Source organism: Neovison vison, chromosome 14 (genome assembly GCF_020171115.1).
Source record: "Neovison vison isolate M4711 chromosome 14, ASM_NN_V1, whole genome shotgun sequence".
Classification (NCBI taxonomy): domain Eukaryota; kingdom Metazoa; phylum Chordata; class Mammalia; order Carnivora; family Mustelidae; genus Neogale; species Neogale vison.
In genome coordinates this window covers 13,788,566-13,802,946 of record NC_058104.1, presented here as the reverse complement: position 1 = coordinate 13,802,946, position 14,381 = coordinate 13,788,566, and the positions used below count along the sequence as shown (strand labels likewise).

Here is a 14,381-nt window from a genome sequence, read left to right as displayed (position 1 = left end):
AAACTGCATGTCTCAGAGAAAGACAGTTCCAAGAAAAAAACTGCCTCCTGTCTTCAAAACATGAGACTGTTCAGAGAAATGTTTAACTTGACCGATCTTCATATTCACCAAGAAATCTCGTGAAATTTCAGGCCCAATTAGAGTGTGTGTGTGTGTGTGTGTGTTTATCCTCAAGGGATGGTCATCAGCCAGGTCTGAATCCTGAAGTCCTAGAGCATGAACTTGTGAGGCCCATCTTGGCCCAGGGGGAGGAGGAGGCTTTACAAGGACGCACAGTACTCTAATCACAGCTGGGATTCCCACAAGAAGCAAATCTAACAGTCACGTTCATTACACACTCTGTAGCATAAACAAACCTCTACAGGGCAGAATGGCGAATGGGGGGGGAACAATTTGCAAATGTGCTCGGAATAAGGACAGAAACGACAGAGGAAATAATGCTCTATTGGTCACCAGGTATCTTCAAGACACAGATATCAAGAAATGTAAAGAACTATTTCATATGGTTTTCCATCAAGAAGAATAGAGCACCTATTAGTTCAAAAAAAAACAAAAACAAAAACAAAAAGCTAGCCATAAGGTCTGTTTTACTGCCAAGAGAAGTTACTTCCTAGAATACACAGAAGTGACTCCCTAGAATAAAGAAAAGCAGACAGGACAGAAGACTCAGGAATCTATAGCAGGAAACAAGCCTATGCCCACAGTAACCTGTTGAGAGGGTGCCAGTGCCTTCTCCAATTTTACCCTCCTGCTTCAGGGGGCTGTGGTACGAAATTAGCTAAGCTCACGGAAGGACTCAGTGTAAGGACCAGCACACCGTCCTCCTCGACACTGTGAGCCCGAGCCCTGGCCCTGGACAAAGGCTGAAAATCTACCTGAGCAATGCGACCCGGGAAAAGCTCCGATTTTAATACAGGGATCAACAGTGAAAGGGAGAGAGAAAGAGAGGGAAAGAAAAAAGCAAACAAACAACCCAACAGCAAATATACTTGCAGATGCCATCGCCTACTGTGAGCTGCCGCATTGAAAAAGAAAATAATTTCCCCCCAAATGGTGAGGTACTCTCCCCTCCCTAAATCCTATAATCGCATCTCAAAAAATCCTTCATAACCAAGACAAGTTTCAGCAGCAAGGCACAAACATGGCCTACCAGAGACGCATCTAGAACTCTCTCTCTCAAGATGAACCTGTCGTAAAACGAAGGGTAGAAAGGGACGAGGGCACAAGCCTTCAGGTCAGCAGACACCGCAGTGCTGCCCGCCTCTCTCCGGACGGACGCCGGGCAGCGGACTTCACCTCTCCGAGCTTCAGCTGCTTCAACTGTAAAGTAGGGACATCTTTCTCTCTCTCCTCTTTCTTTCTTTCTTCCCCATGAGGGAGCTCCCAAGAGATAATGAATGCAAAATTCTGAGCACAAGGCCTGGCCCAGGGTAAACACTCTGTAAACAGTGGTTCCCTTTTCAAAAATGTCTTTCCGTGGAATTTTTGTATGAATAGGTTAGCTGTAAACAGCACCATGCGTGGAATATTAAGTGACAACAATCCTGAGAGCTTCAAATATCCCAAGAATGACACAAAGAGGCAAAGTACAGAGGCTAAAGGTAGAGAACAGAGGAAAACAAAACAATGTATTAGAAATTGAGGGGAAACCCTGGCTCTCTTTTCCAAGGTTCCGGTCACACTCGCAAGGGACACACAAGAAGCCCTTATGGAGGATATAACAGAGCAAGGGAAAACTAAAAGCCCCTGAGCTTCCCGACAGATCCCAAATAAAACAGAGTACACGGTGTCATGGTCAATGCTTCAGAAACTTCTTCAGGCTGGCCCCGAGATCTCAAACCATGGGAAAATCATTTCAAAATAATGAAATATTCTCAAAGCTAAGACATAAGGCATTTCTCTGACCTAATCCATATCCCACATACAAACTATCAATAAATGTTATCATCATCATCCTCTGGGGTTCTGGGAACAAAACAGCTGCAGATAAAACCAACTGTGGACTGAAATACAGATAAGAGGATGGCTTTATTGGGTGGGTTCTGAAGTACGACCGATTTGAAGGAGTCAGCCACACTGTCATTTTTTAAGAAGTGATCAAGGGAGCTAGGAGCGGAGTAGACAGGCTGAGTCAAACACTTACTGGTATTTTCAAATATTGTATGAAACTACTCTTAAACACAGGAGATGCTTCTGGAATCAATATTTAAAAACAGCTAGGATCCTTCGACGAAAAGTGACCCGGAACAATCTGGTCCAGTTCTATATTAGACTAATAGAACAAATTTTAAAGCACAACTGTCTGACACAGCAGGTTTCCACATTCAGGTGTGAAATCGCAGCTGGCAGAACAGAGGCTGAATTGCCTCCCTGCCTCTCACCTGTCACCGTCATTTGCTCACACCCCCCACCTCAGCCACCACCTCTCCTCGGCTCGCGACTGCACGTAGAACTCCCTCTGGGGCCTCATACGCTATGGGCGTGAGACAGAAGACACACACGAAAACTTCATGCTGGCTTAGACAACTTCTGATAATATCTATTTTCAACCACAGTAGAAGAGCAAAGTGACAAAATGAAAACATCCTATGTCACCATGGTGAAGGGTAAGAGTTTTTCAAAATACAAAGAGTAAATTCACTTCCCAGTTCTGTAGAGGCCAGCTTCTTCCATTAAGGCCAATTTCAAAAATTTAGCAAAAGATCTTTCATCAGTTGAGAGGGCATAATTAGATGTTTTGATTAAAGCATTTTTCCTCCCCTGGTTAACAAGATAGAACAGATGTCACCGACTTCCCTAATAACAATACAGCCCTGCACTTGGCATCTTTACAATTTTAAAACTGAACTGTCATATCGAAAAATTATAGGTACGGTGTTTCTATACAATCATGACTCTGAAGTGGTTATGACATGCCTGGACTTCCCCAAGGAACAGACAGGAAAATCATATCCATATTCATAGCCACAAGCCCTCCTCAGCATGCACTTGAAAACCGCCCTCTGAAATCGGAATGATGCGGGCTTATTCAAATCACCACCAATTATTCCTGGAAGCTCCGACCAAGTGAGGTATGAAACCTGAACAGAAAATGCAAATCTCACAGTCACTTTCTTCCAGGAACAGAGGGAACACACGCAGAAAAAGTGTCGCAAGGAAAGCAATGCCCCTCTACAGAGACCCCCTCTCCCAACATCCCAGCTTCCCTGCAGAGAGGGGTACCCTACCTGATGTCTTTAAAAAAAAAAAAAAAGACTCATCTTTTTCACAGTAAGATTCCCTTGGTACATTTGATCCAATTTATAAAAATTCGATTCACACTAATTTTGTTAACATACCAGTTCAGAGTGTAGCTGGAGATAGGTAGGTCTGCATTTTAAATGGGAGGCAGCTTCCCTGATTGAAGTTCAACCCAAGCTTCCTGGTCTAACAACTCCATTACCGACACCGAGCACAGATCTAAAGATTACACAGCCCCTCGTCAGTCGCCTGTTATTTATAGCAGTGTATCAATCATGTCTCCTTATTATTTCCTACTTTCTGGACCTAAGCTATTTGGTCTGCCAAATTAATACATTCCATTGCTGCTGCAAACCTAAACAATGCTTGATAAAAGATTAATAAAATAGTTGGGTTCTCTGCAACCACACACACACCCAGGGAAATTCATCAATGTCTTTTTATTTGCATATTTGGCTGACTGCCCCCTTCAGCAAATATGTGAGGCGCGATGTTCAGGTATCCTGGTTTATGGTTTGCATTTAATTCGGGGTGTCAATCTGCTTCTGTTTTAATTACATCCATCTTGATATGTTATTACAATCTCATGAAAACTTCTTTTCATTATATGAATGGCTATAAATATATACACATGACAAACAGTTGTTATAAATTTTCTGGTTCAGCAATAAACAGGCAAGATGCCTTAGCCAACACATCATATGGATTTAATAATTTTGAGTCTTTCTTCTTCAGAAGAAAAGTTTGGTTGGGACTTTAATTCAACTATACTCCTAAGCTCACTTCAAATATTCTGCTAGCAATGCCATTAGCGGCTCTGAGTTTCTCTGCGTTACCAAGGAAAATCCTATATCCAAACACAGTACGTCAACATTTTAAGTGGCCCATATTACGTTCGTCTTATACCCAAATAACTACTGCATCTTTCCCTTGGACATTCAAAAATGAGAAACCCTCATACCACCATCCTAATATTTACTTTTTCATCTACATTATTGAGGGGGGGGTATTTAGAAAAGACTAATGTGCCCACAGACAAAGGCCAACGAATTACAAGGTGATACACTGGGAGGGAAGCAGAATGCTTTTATAAGGTTCCTGATACTGAGTAATAATCAGAAAATTTCTCAGAAAAAAAAACAGGAAGCTTTAGAATCATGGGCATTCTTCCTCTCTTGCATTATTATTTTTGCTTTTATGAAACCTCCTTCTTAGGTTCCCAGTCCTTGGGAATCCAGCTACAAAGCAGAAGCAGTCTCCTAGTCTCACTGGGTCACGGTGAGAGCCGCAACTCCCAGGGGGATCTAGAGCAGGTCAATTACCCTCTGGGCAGTGTTTTCATTTGCAAAATGAGAGGCAGAACGACATCACTAAAGACAACATCTGTGCCTCTAATGCCACTCCCGGCTTGGGAAGGACATCAGCCAACAAGGCTGGAGTGAAATGGATTAAGAAGCTGCTCTGAAAGACGCTGAGGTCCTAACTTAAGGATAACACCTCCTAAAGATGTAGGTCTGCCTATTCATCTCAAAATACAATTCTGTCAAGTAATCAAATACCCAGGAGCACTGAGCAAGGAGCCAACTTTGCACAATACTAAACACCTGTCTCCCCTTTTGCCCCAGTGAAAGTCTAATTTCACTTGTACGATACAAAATCATAAATAATCATTTCTTAGCACGGCGCAATCTGGGCCCTTCATTACTTCCATCCATGGAACACATACAGAGAGAACAGGCAGAACGTCGGCGTACCTCACACGTGGCTGGAAAAGAAGTGAGAAGCCGATCCCTGACCACGGCTTCACTTACATCTTCATTCTTCCTTATGTCTTTTCTTACTCCGTTTTTAACTAAAGAAAAATATTCACTGAACCACCTTTAGCCAGCAACCTTTAGCCATCAAGCATAAGTGAGCAGGGACCCTAGCAAACAACCCAAAAACGTCTACTTTGGTGTAACTATCAAGGGGTAACTGCAATACTGGACTCTTCATTTCTCTTTCCGAGTTCTAAGATATCACTGCCCTCGGAAACTTTGCAGAAACCTAACATGAGGTCGGGAGGTTGGGGCGCCGCGGTGCAGGCAGGTGTGGGGGTGGGCAAGGATGATGCCGTCCCTCAGGTACCATCACAACTTGACCCTGGCATTGACTTAAACCCTCACCAGGTTCAGACAGCCCTGCCACTGGAAAAGTATCAGATTTCACCCATATAACCAAGAGTCACAATCTGTCTTCACAGGCTGTGCTTCCGTACCTAGTCCAGTCATCTCAAAATGCCTCGGTTAACACCAATCACAAAGTATCTGCGATTTTAAGGCTTTCTGCCACAACTGAATCCCAACCTGCATTAGCCATTTTTTATTACTTACAAACTGTGGGCTTTTCCCTTCTTTTCTCATGACTCCATTTTACTGCCCTTGGGCTTTCCAAGACTCTTAATAAAGGTACCAAGGAGAGATGACACCAGGAGGTACAGTGGCAAGCCAAAGTGACAGTCAAGTCTTAAAAATATATTGGTATGTACAAGTCGGTAATTTGTGTTTGCGCAGTCAAACTCTGACCGGAGTTCAGTATGAATGAGAAATCAGAATGATGAGCTGTAACGGCCCAGAAAACTGTGGCAAGCAATTTACCCTCACAACAGAGTCCTTTAGACAGGTGAATCTCAAATAATAAAAGTGTGGAGATTTGAAGTTTCCACCTTTCATCTACAACTTCCTAAAACCATTAGCTTTTAGCAACTGCATTTATAATTGATAGTTCTACCTCAGGAGAGGGAGAAGAGAGAAGGAAAGAAGGTTGGGAGGGAGGGGTGGAGAGAGGGAGGGAAGGCAGGAGGGAGGCAAGCAGCGGGCAGGTACAGCATCTAACAGATCCCACGATGAGAACACTATTGACGCAAATCTGTGAACACCTGCCCAGAAAAGCAGCAAGACACATGCTTTCAGGGTCCAGGTCACCTTCCAAAGGATGGAACCAGAGACCTAAAGATGGCTGAGCCCCAGAAGCTCACACTTGTCTGGTCTCCTCCTAAGCAAGCAAAGACACTCAGCCTATATGAAACCCACTCTCCCCCCTCCTTGTTACTAAGAGCATAAAGAGGACCTATTCTCCATGACCTTACAGTGATAACTTACGGACCGCATCCCCCTACCCTGCAGGCTTGTTAGAAAAAAAATGAAGGAAGAACACAGTTCAGACCTGGAAAAACAAAGACAAACTCAGGCTCTCACCAGCCTTAAAATTCTACGCCCCTCTTCCAAGGGGCCTAGAGATCTGCAAGCATCTAGTCAGGGAACAGGTACAGATTATATAAGAACAACAGTTCTGAACCAGCCAACAGTGTCCCTAAACTGTTTCTGACCCTCTCCCGTCTTGGGTTTCACCAAATTAATTCCCATCTCGCTCTTCCAAACTTCAATTCCCTGACGGTCTTCAAATCTCCATGTCAAAATCTACCTCATTTTTTTCCAGAACTTCCTCAAATGAACAGCTGCCATCCCATTACCAAGTTCTTTTTCCTATATTTATAGGATATTAGGTTCAATCCTAACCCTGAAAAAAAAAAAGTTATTTCATGCCTCTAGCATGAGGCACCGTCACATAATTAGGCTACATTTACTGTATTTGACTAATCATACCATGCGGGTAAAATAAAATGTAAAACCACTAACCCAACCGTCCGCCACCCTCTGCATGTGGACACACACACACACACACACACACACACCCTCCCATCAAGAAACACTACAGCTTCCAAAGCCTGTAGCCTCTGGGACCTAAATTATTCCTTAACAGCTGGCCTCAACTATTATTTTCTGTTTGGGGACGTATCTAGTCCTAACGTTCTCTCAAACTAAATAATCGCCATTTATTTCTCACAGTACATGGTAACTGCCGTATGGAAGTACAGGAACTTTATCACCCTCCGTGGCCCTGGTGAATGCTCAGGGCTTCTTTAACCCCTTTTCAAGAGAACACCATCAGAGGATCAAAGGCTAATCACTAACTTTGTGATTCATTTTTTTAAATTCATGGGTTCATTTCTAACCCACCCCACTTCCAAAAAAGCAGCGAAGGCGTCAATCTCAACAAGTAACACACGGAAACATCAGGTCACCATCTTCAACCTCATCTCTCGTGAACACACCTGAACTGAGGTTCTGCCTCGTCCAGTCAAAGACTCAATTTCCCCACCTGCAGCAAAACGCCTCGATTCATAACCAAGAACGATTCCCACTCCTCCTTTTACGAAAACTTCCTCGCCACTCAGAAAACCCTCAGACCCTAGGGCTAGGCGTACTTTCAGAAGCGAAACGCTGGAAGTGACCCATGACTCCGCCGTGCCATCCCAAACTTCCTAAGACAGAAAGTGGAAAAAACGCACCGAAAACAGCGCTCTACAGCTGTCCCTGGCCGTGCAGCAGGAGGGCTCTGACCACCTCATTCACAAGTGAGCAAAAGGCAAATAATTTGAAACCTTCATTTTAACGTCACTGTCAACCTCCTTTGTCATCCAACCGTCTTTGCCAGCTTGCTAAAAGCAGCCGTACAGGAAGCCAGAAGGGACCAAAAGAAAATGAAACACACGGGCCAGAGGGCAGCTTGGTGGCATCAGAGCTCCTGCGTCGGGTCTGCTATTGATGAGAGTCACTCATCAACACTCACCTCACGGTGGGGTTGCTAACAATCAATGAAAGAACTGGCACCAGGCAGGACAGGGGAGCAGGAGACGTCACAGACTAGTGGTCACTATTTACATCCCCCCTTCCCCTTAGCGCCCACTTAAGCAGCATCCTCCACTCCAACCCCAAACTTCTGGGCCCAATCGCCCAGCACCAGCCCATTCACCCTAGACACCAAGTTCCAAGATCTGGAAGGCACCCTGGAGACCTTTCCCGGCATTCCCCATACCGGATTACGGATTACCACGCCAAGAACAGGAGTGCCTGTGGTCAAATAAGTTTAGGAATAAGGCACATAGCACCCACCGCCTTCTCTGATACTCAAAATTCACGTCTGCATAATAAAAAGACTTTTAATTCTGGCAGAACAAGACACCCATTTCATTTTGTCTTCCCCCTCAAGTTCCAAAACTACTTGAGGACAGATCACATTTTTTCGATCTGGAACACAACTTAGGAACATCCAGCAGAGCTAGCTAGCTTCCCTTCCATCTTGAGTACCTTTGTTCTAAAATTAGTCTAAACCTCTCAACAAAGGGATGAAGAAAATTGCGCTTTTAGAACGTCATCTCCCCAAGTTGTCAACTAGTTCGGAGGGCCAAGCCTGGAGCATGGGTCTACACAGGTGTCCCCTTACACAATTCTGTGAACTCATTTCTACCAGCCCTCCCTTGCCCCCAAGGCCTGATCAGTCAGCCCCTTCTCAACCCTCACGGTTCTGTGCTTCCTCGGGATCCCCCTGCGCCCCATCTATCCAAACCTCTTCAACGTCCGAGGCCCCCCCCTTCACTCAGAAGCCCTCCCAAGCGCTCCATGGATCTCACTACTCCTCTCTGAAGGCTCGCTGCACTTACTAGACATTCGAGCTCCCGCTCCAAAATCACTTAATAGGCGCTGGACTTACTTTATCAACTACACACGCCTTCAAGATGCCACATGATTTTAGGTTTCTTTCCACTCTGTCTAGGCACTCCACAAACATGTGCTGATACAAGGAACGTGACTACTGTTTTTTAAACAAGCGAAAGTGAGATTGGACCCCAGTAAATTACGGTATGCCGTAAGTACACCAAATCCCGCACAGCTTATCCATGCTGCCCGACGTACAGGTAAGCCCTGGAACAACTGGGAAATAAAGACCACACGGAAGTCTCGGTTTGATCCCAGCCACCAGAAATAAGTCTTCCTTCATTTCCACAAGCCTGCAAAGCTCCAACTGGCTTCCTCTCTACTAATCCCACCAACTTGATCTCTGCTTCCCTCGGTCCCTCTAACAGAAGAGGCTACCCTTAAAACCCAGCGCGTAACAGGAATGGGAAATGATGGATTTGCAAAGTGAAATTTTCAGCCATGGTGTTCCTGTGTCTTCCTAATCAAGACTACGCAGAAAGTCACCCAAATGAGAACAGAAAGGCAGTATTATCTGGCACATCAGGGTACAAACAGTACTAGAACCCTAACATTCCCATTTATACTTCACTGGCTGGAAGGCATTAAAAAAAAAAAAAAAAAAAAGAGGCACATGGTATCTGGGGACATTCGCTTTCCTCCTACCATTCAAAGCATATTCAAATAAACAGTATCTTAGCCAAACGGTAAATGTGCTTCTCAAATGCGTAATGAAAAGAACACCACGTTCAACTTTAGCCTCCTCACCGACCCTCTCATCCCCTCTCCTGAGACTCTTCACAATCATACACTTGAACTTCAGGGCACAATTACTTGAGACAAGTGTCCCTGCAGAATATGAAACTACCTCAGCCGGTTTCCCTGCCTATAAAGCGTGGGACTTCTCCAACCACTCCTCCAGCTTTGATCATCTTAAATAAAAACCAAGCAATACTGAAAATAATCAACTTAAAAATGCAGGTTCTCACTGGGCAAGGTTCTTGCTTTTACTGCAGTATTAGTGGAACCACAGTTTTTATCAGGCCACGTCACCACGACCCAGGAGCCCCTTCTTTAAAAGGGGAGTCAAAAGCAGCGACTTGGGACAAAATCATGGGGTCAAACAATGAGTCCATTAACACTGTAAGTGCACACCTCCAGAGCCTGCCAGCTACTGCTCCGAACCAGCACAGGCCAGAGCCCAGCTGTGCAAGCCAGGATTTCTGGTCTCTTATCACACCACACGAGCAGCAGCCTTGAGCACGCGTGGTGCCGGCTGACTTCATTTCTCAACACAAGGCACAAGAACACATTAGGTACTTAGGGTAACTCTTGGCATCTATTGTAATTCGTAACATTTATAAGCACTCCGTTAACACCTATTTCTGTCCACGTTCATAGTTTACTTGCCCATTTCCCAATAAATCCTCCTATTTCGTGGTGACAGTCTGGTAAATCTGGACAACCGACAACAGTGAGACGCCAGAGGTTCTCATGATCGCTACACGCACACGTCTGCCCATCCAACAGGGGCGCGGAGGTAATTAGCAGCACACAGACCCAACTTTTCCCTCCAAACCAGACATATAGGATGATTTTTTATTCGCCACAGCGTGTTTTTTAATCTGAAAAGTTGACTTCTATCGTTCCTAAAACGCCAGGCCTCTTCAGTGTGAACACGGACAGAACAGATGAGATTTTCGAGGGGCCGCTGTCAATTTATTTAGGTGTGATCACGGTACTGTTGAGTTCCTGGTGGGTCTTCTTTGGGAGCCATTGCCATTTAGAGATACATATAGAAGTATTTCCTTATTCCTCACATCCCGTGTGCGAGGGGGCCGGTAGGATACGGATGGACAAGAGCAGGCGGAGCTGGCAGCTGTCGAACCTGCGCCCTGGGAGTGTCAGACTTGATTACACCGCTCTCTCTACTTCTGTGTATGTTGAAAATTTTCTGTGAAGTTTTAAGGAAACTTTTTAAAAAGTTAGACCTTTTAGGCCTACATACAGATACGCAGATGATATTTAAATATGAAGGTAGCACAGCATTCCGCTAACCAAAGTAACCTGGGTTTTGAATCTGGAAAAAGTAGCAGAAAAAATAACCACAGCAGGGAAAGGAATGTTATTAACGCTACACTCTGAACATGTTCTTTTCGAAAAATTGTGTGTTTTTTTTAAACCCCCAAAAACCAGAATGTGCACATTCTGTCTCAAAAGCTAAATTGACAGATGTGTCCCTCTCAACCCCAGTCAAATATCTACTTATTAAAAGTAGAAACAATAAAAAACCAACAGTGTAAGTCATCATCCACCTCTACTTGGCCTTCCAAGTGTTCCTGGGAAAACTGCGGGCCCCTCTTACTTACTTACCGTGAGGGGCCACACGGCCACCCAGAACCACCACGCAGAAAGCAGAACCACTTGTAACCAGCTCTGCAACAGAATGCCCTAAACCAGCCACAGACTAGGCAGCATTTCCTATCAGGACATGCTGCCATTTCGATTCCTACTTCAAAGGGAGAAAGAGAAACCAATAGAAACAGAGAGAGAAAGAGAGAGGTCCCACTGTACGGCACCCTCCCACCGTGGCGAAGTTAAAGCCACAGTCAGAATTATCCTAATAAGTGGTGAGCCTCAACATTCAAAATATTCGCGTAAGGTCCATTTTAGCCAATAAATCACCGGTTGCAGGACCCAAGGGTGACTGATTCCATCCCTGACATCAAAACCGGTGGCCAGCAATGCCACCAGCACCCACCTCCTCTCCTCCCCAGCCGCTGGCCACCGTCCCCCGCCATCGCCACCAGCAGCCCAACCAAAAAGCAGTTCGAGCAGAAGAGGACAGCCCCGACAGGAAGGCTTCCTTTTCGAAAACTACTTCAACCTGACACCCACCCGGCGCGCAGACCCAGCGGTCTGGACCCGGACGCTCCCTGCACGTGAGCTGTAAGCTGTCACTGACCAAGCTCGCGTCTGACCGTCTCTAACAACACCGTAACAACAGCCCGAAAACCCAGGGGAAAGGGAAAAGTTTCCTTCAGGAACCTCAAACCAGCACATCAGGTGCACGAACGGCTGGAAACCAACTCCTGTCTGGGTTTGGGGCCCAGAAAGGGGGACTAACTCTGCAGAATCTCAAAGCCTTCTGTGTGACGGTGGGATGGGGGTGGGGACAGGGAGGGGGAGGGGGCTGCATCCGTAGAGGCCAGGGACGGAGGCCAGCAGAGCTCTGATCCCTCCAGGTAAGTGGGGTTGGCCCAGGCCCCTGGACAGCCTCCCCCCACCCCCACCCCCAGGAGCGGGGGGGGGGGGGGGCTGGCAGGAAAATGTGCATTTGGAAATGAACGCTGCAGGTGCCCAAGGAATAAAGACACACACACACACACACACAAAGCCAATCAGAAAAAAAAGAAAGGAAAACACAAAAAGAGGAGAGGGAGAGGGACAATTCGGTGACAAGCCCTCAGAGAGCAGCCAGGATTTTCTTCTTTCCTCCCACGAGCCTTCCCTGGCGTACCTTTTTCTGTCCTTTAACCAAACTGCTCATGTACACACGCGCGCGCGCACACACACACACGCGGGCCTCTGTGTCTCGAGGATATTATAGTTAACCCTTTCGGCAACCGAGCCCCCACGGAACACAGGGATATTCCAGCCTCTCCTCGCTCCCCTCCTCCCTCCTTTCTCCCAGCCGAGAAAACGCCCCCTTCCCCAGCTTCACCAAAAAGAAAAAAAAAAAAAAAAAAAAAAGGAGCAGGAGAGGGGGGCGGCCAGGGAGCCCCCAGCCCCATCCGGGCCCAGCCCCGAGGACGCCGGAGCAGGGAAGGTGTGAGCGGGCGGCCGCGCGCGCTCGGACGTCTGGCCCCGCAGAGAGCCCACCCCGAGCCGTGCACCGGCGCCCCGAACCCGGCCGGAGACTTCCCCAGCCAAGGAGCCATGATTGGGGAGGGCGACGAGGAAGGAGCAGGGGCACAGCTCTCCGCGGAGGGGGCGCATTGTTGTGGTGCCCGGACCCCGTGCCGCCGCGGAGGGGGCAGGGGAGGGGGCGCAGGGGGAAGGCGAGCGAGGACGCGGCGACGAGGAGCCCCGGCACGGCTCCGCGGTTCCCTCCCGCGGCCCGTCCGCCCGCGCCCCCCGCCCCCCCCCCACCAGGAGCCCTCGGCCCAGACAGACAGACAGACAGACGGAGCGGAGCGCGGCGGGGGGGGGGGGCGGCGGGGCCGGGCGCAGCCGAGGGGGTCGCGCATAAAGGCGGCCCGCGGGGGAGGGGTCCCCTTACCTCCAGCGCTTCAAAAGTGACAAAGCTGGTCATGGCAAATCCATCGATGATGTCCTCTTCGGCCGAGGTGGACTCCCGGCGCTTCCTCCGCGGGGGCCGGGGCCGGGACGGGGCGGAGGACGGGGGCTTCCCATTGTCTTCCTTGTCGGAGCCCGACGACGAGGCGAGCGAGGGCGCCCGGGTCCGGCCGGCCCCGCCGCCGCCGGCCGCGCCGGCCCCCAGCCCGCCCCGGGAGCGCCTCTCCCGGTCTCGCTGCGACCGCGACCGCCGCTTCTTGCGGAGTCCATGGCCCCGCGCCGGGCCATCCATGGCTCCGCCGCGCCGGGGAGCCCCCCGCTCGCCGCCCGCGCGCCACAGGCTCCGGCCGCGGCCGCACAGAAAAACGGACACCGACCCCTCCCTCCCCCGCCTCGGCGTCCCTCCGCCCCGAGCCGGGCGCGGGGGAGACGGCGGCCGAAAGACGGCGGAGAGGGGAAGAAAGCGAGGAGAAAGGGAAGGGGGAAGGGGCGGGGAGAGGGAGGGGGCACGCGGGCGAGGGCGAGCGGCGAGCAGCCCGAGTGCGGGGCTCCCCGCGGCCGCGCGGGTCGGAGACGCCCGCCCGCCGCCGAGCAAAGTAATGGCCGAACGCGCGGGTCTGCTCCGGAGGCGGAAAAATAACTCCCGGGCGGGCGATAAATCAGGGTAGCGGGACGCTTTGATCAGGGGCCGCCGCGGCTCCGCGGGGCCCTCCCCGCGGCCATGCCCCGCCGCGCGCCCGCCCCCGGGGCACGCCGGCCCCCAGCCCCGACAGCGCGGCCGCGAAGGTCGCGGGAAAGTGGGGGCCGCGAACTTCACCCGCCCCCCCCCCGCCGGGAGCGCCCCCGCCGCCGCGCCGCGAACTCAGTCCCGGGCCCCCGGACCTTCAGGGGACGCGGCCGCGGGAGGCCCCGGCTCGCGAGCGCCCGCGGAGGGACCAGACCCCCCGGGGAGGGCACATAACAGGGGAGCGGGCGGCGGGGGAGGGCGAGCCGCGGAGGGGTGGGGGAGGAGGGCGGCGGGTGCGGGGCAGTCGCGGGGCTCGCCGCTCGGTCCTAGGGGGAGGCGCGAGCCGCGGGAGCGGCCCCCGGCGCGGCCCCCCGCCCCCCGCCCCTCAGGAAAATCCGGCCCCGGCCCCGCAGACGAGGTCGCCCGTCCTCGGAGGAGGGAGGGGGCGAGTCCGTCGACGAGCCGAGCAGAAAGGAAGCCCCGGCGGGAGGGACCCCGGGGCGCCGCCGCCCGCCGCCGCCGCCGCTCTTCGCCCAGCC

The 14,381-nt window shown here is 49.9% G+C and overlaps 1 protein-coding gene across 5 annotated transcripts in view; it reads right to left on the bottom strand.

Moving 5' to 3' along the window:
* Nucleotides 1-13,407, bottom strand: part of AUTS2 (activator of transcription and developmental regulator AUTS2) — a 1,076,911-nt gene extending 1,063,504 nt beyond the window's left edge. For all 5 annotated transcript variants that reach the window (XM_044232669.1, XM_044232673.1, XM_044232671.1 and 2 more), the window contains exon 1: nucleotides 13,099-13,407. In XM_044232669.1, coding sequence (XP_044088604.1) covers nucleotides 13,099-13,407 — 309 coding nt within the window. The remainder of the gene's footprint in view (nucleotides 1-13,098) is intronic.
* Nucleotides 13,408-14,381: the final 974 nt, after the last annotated feature.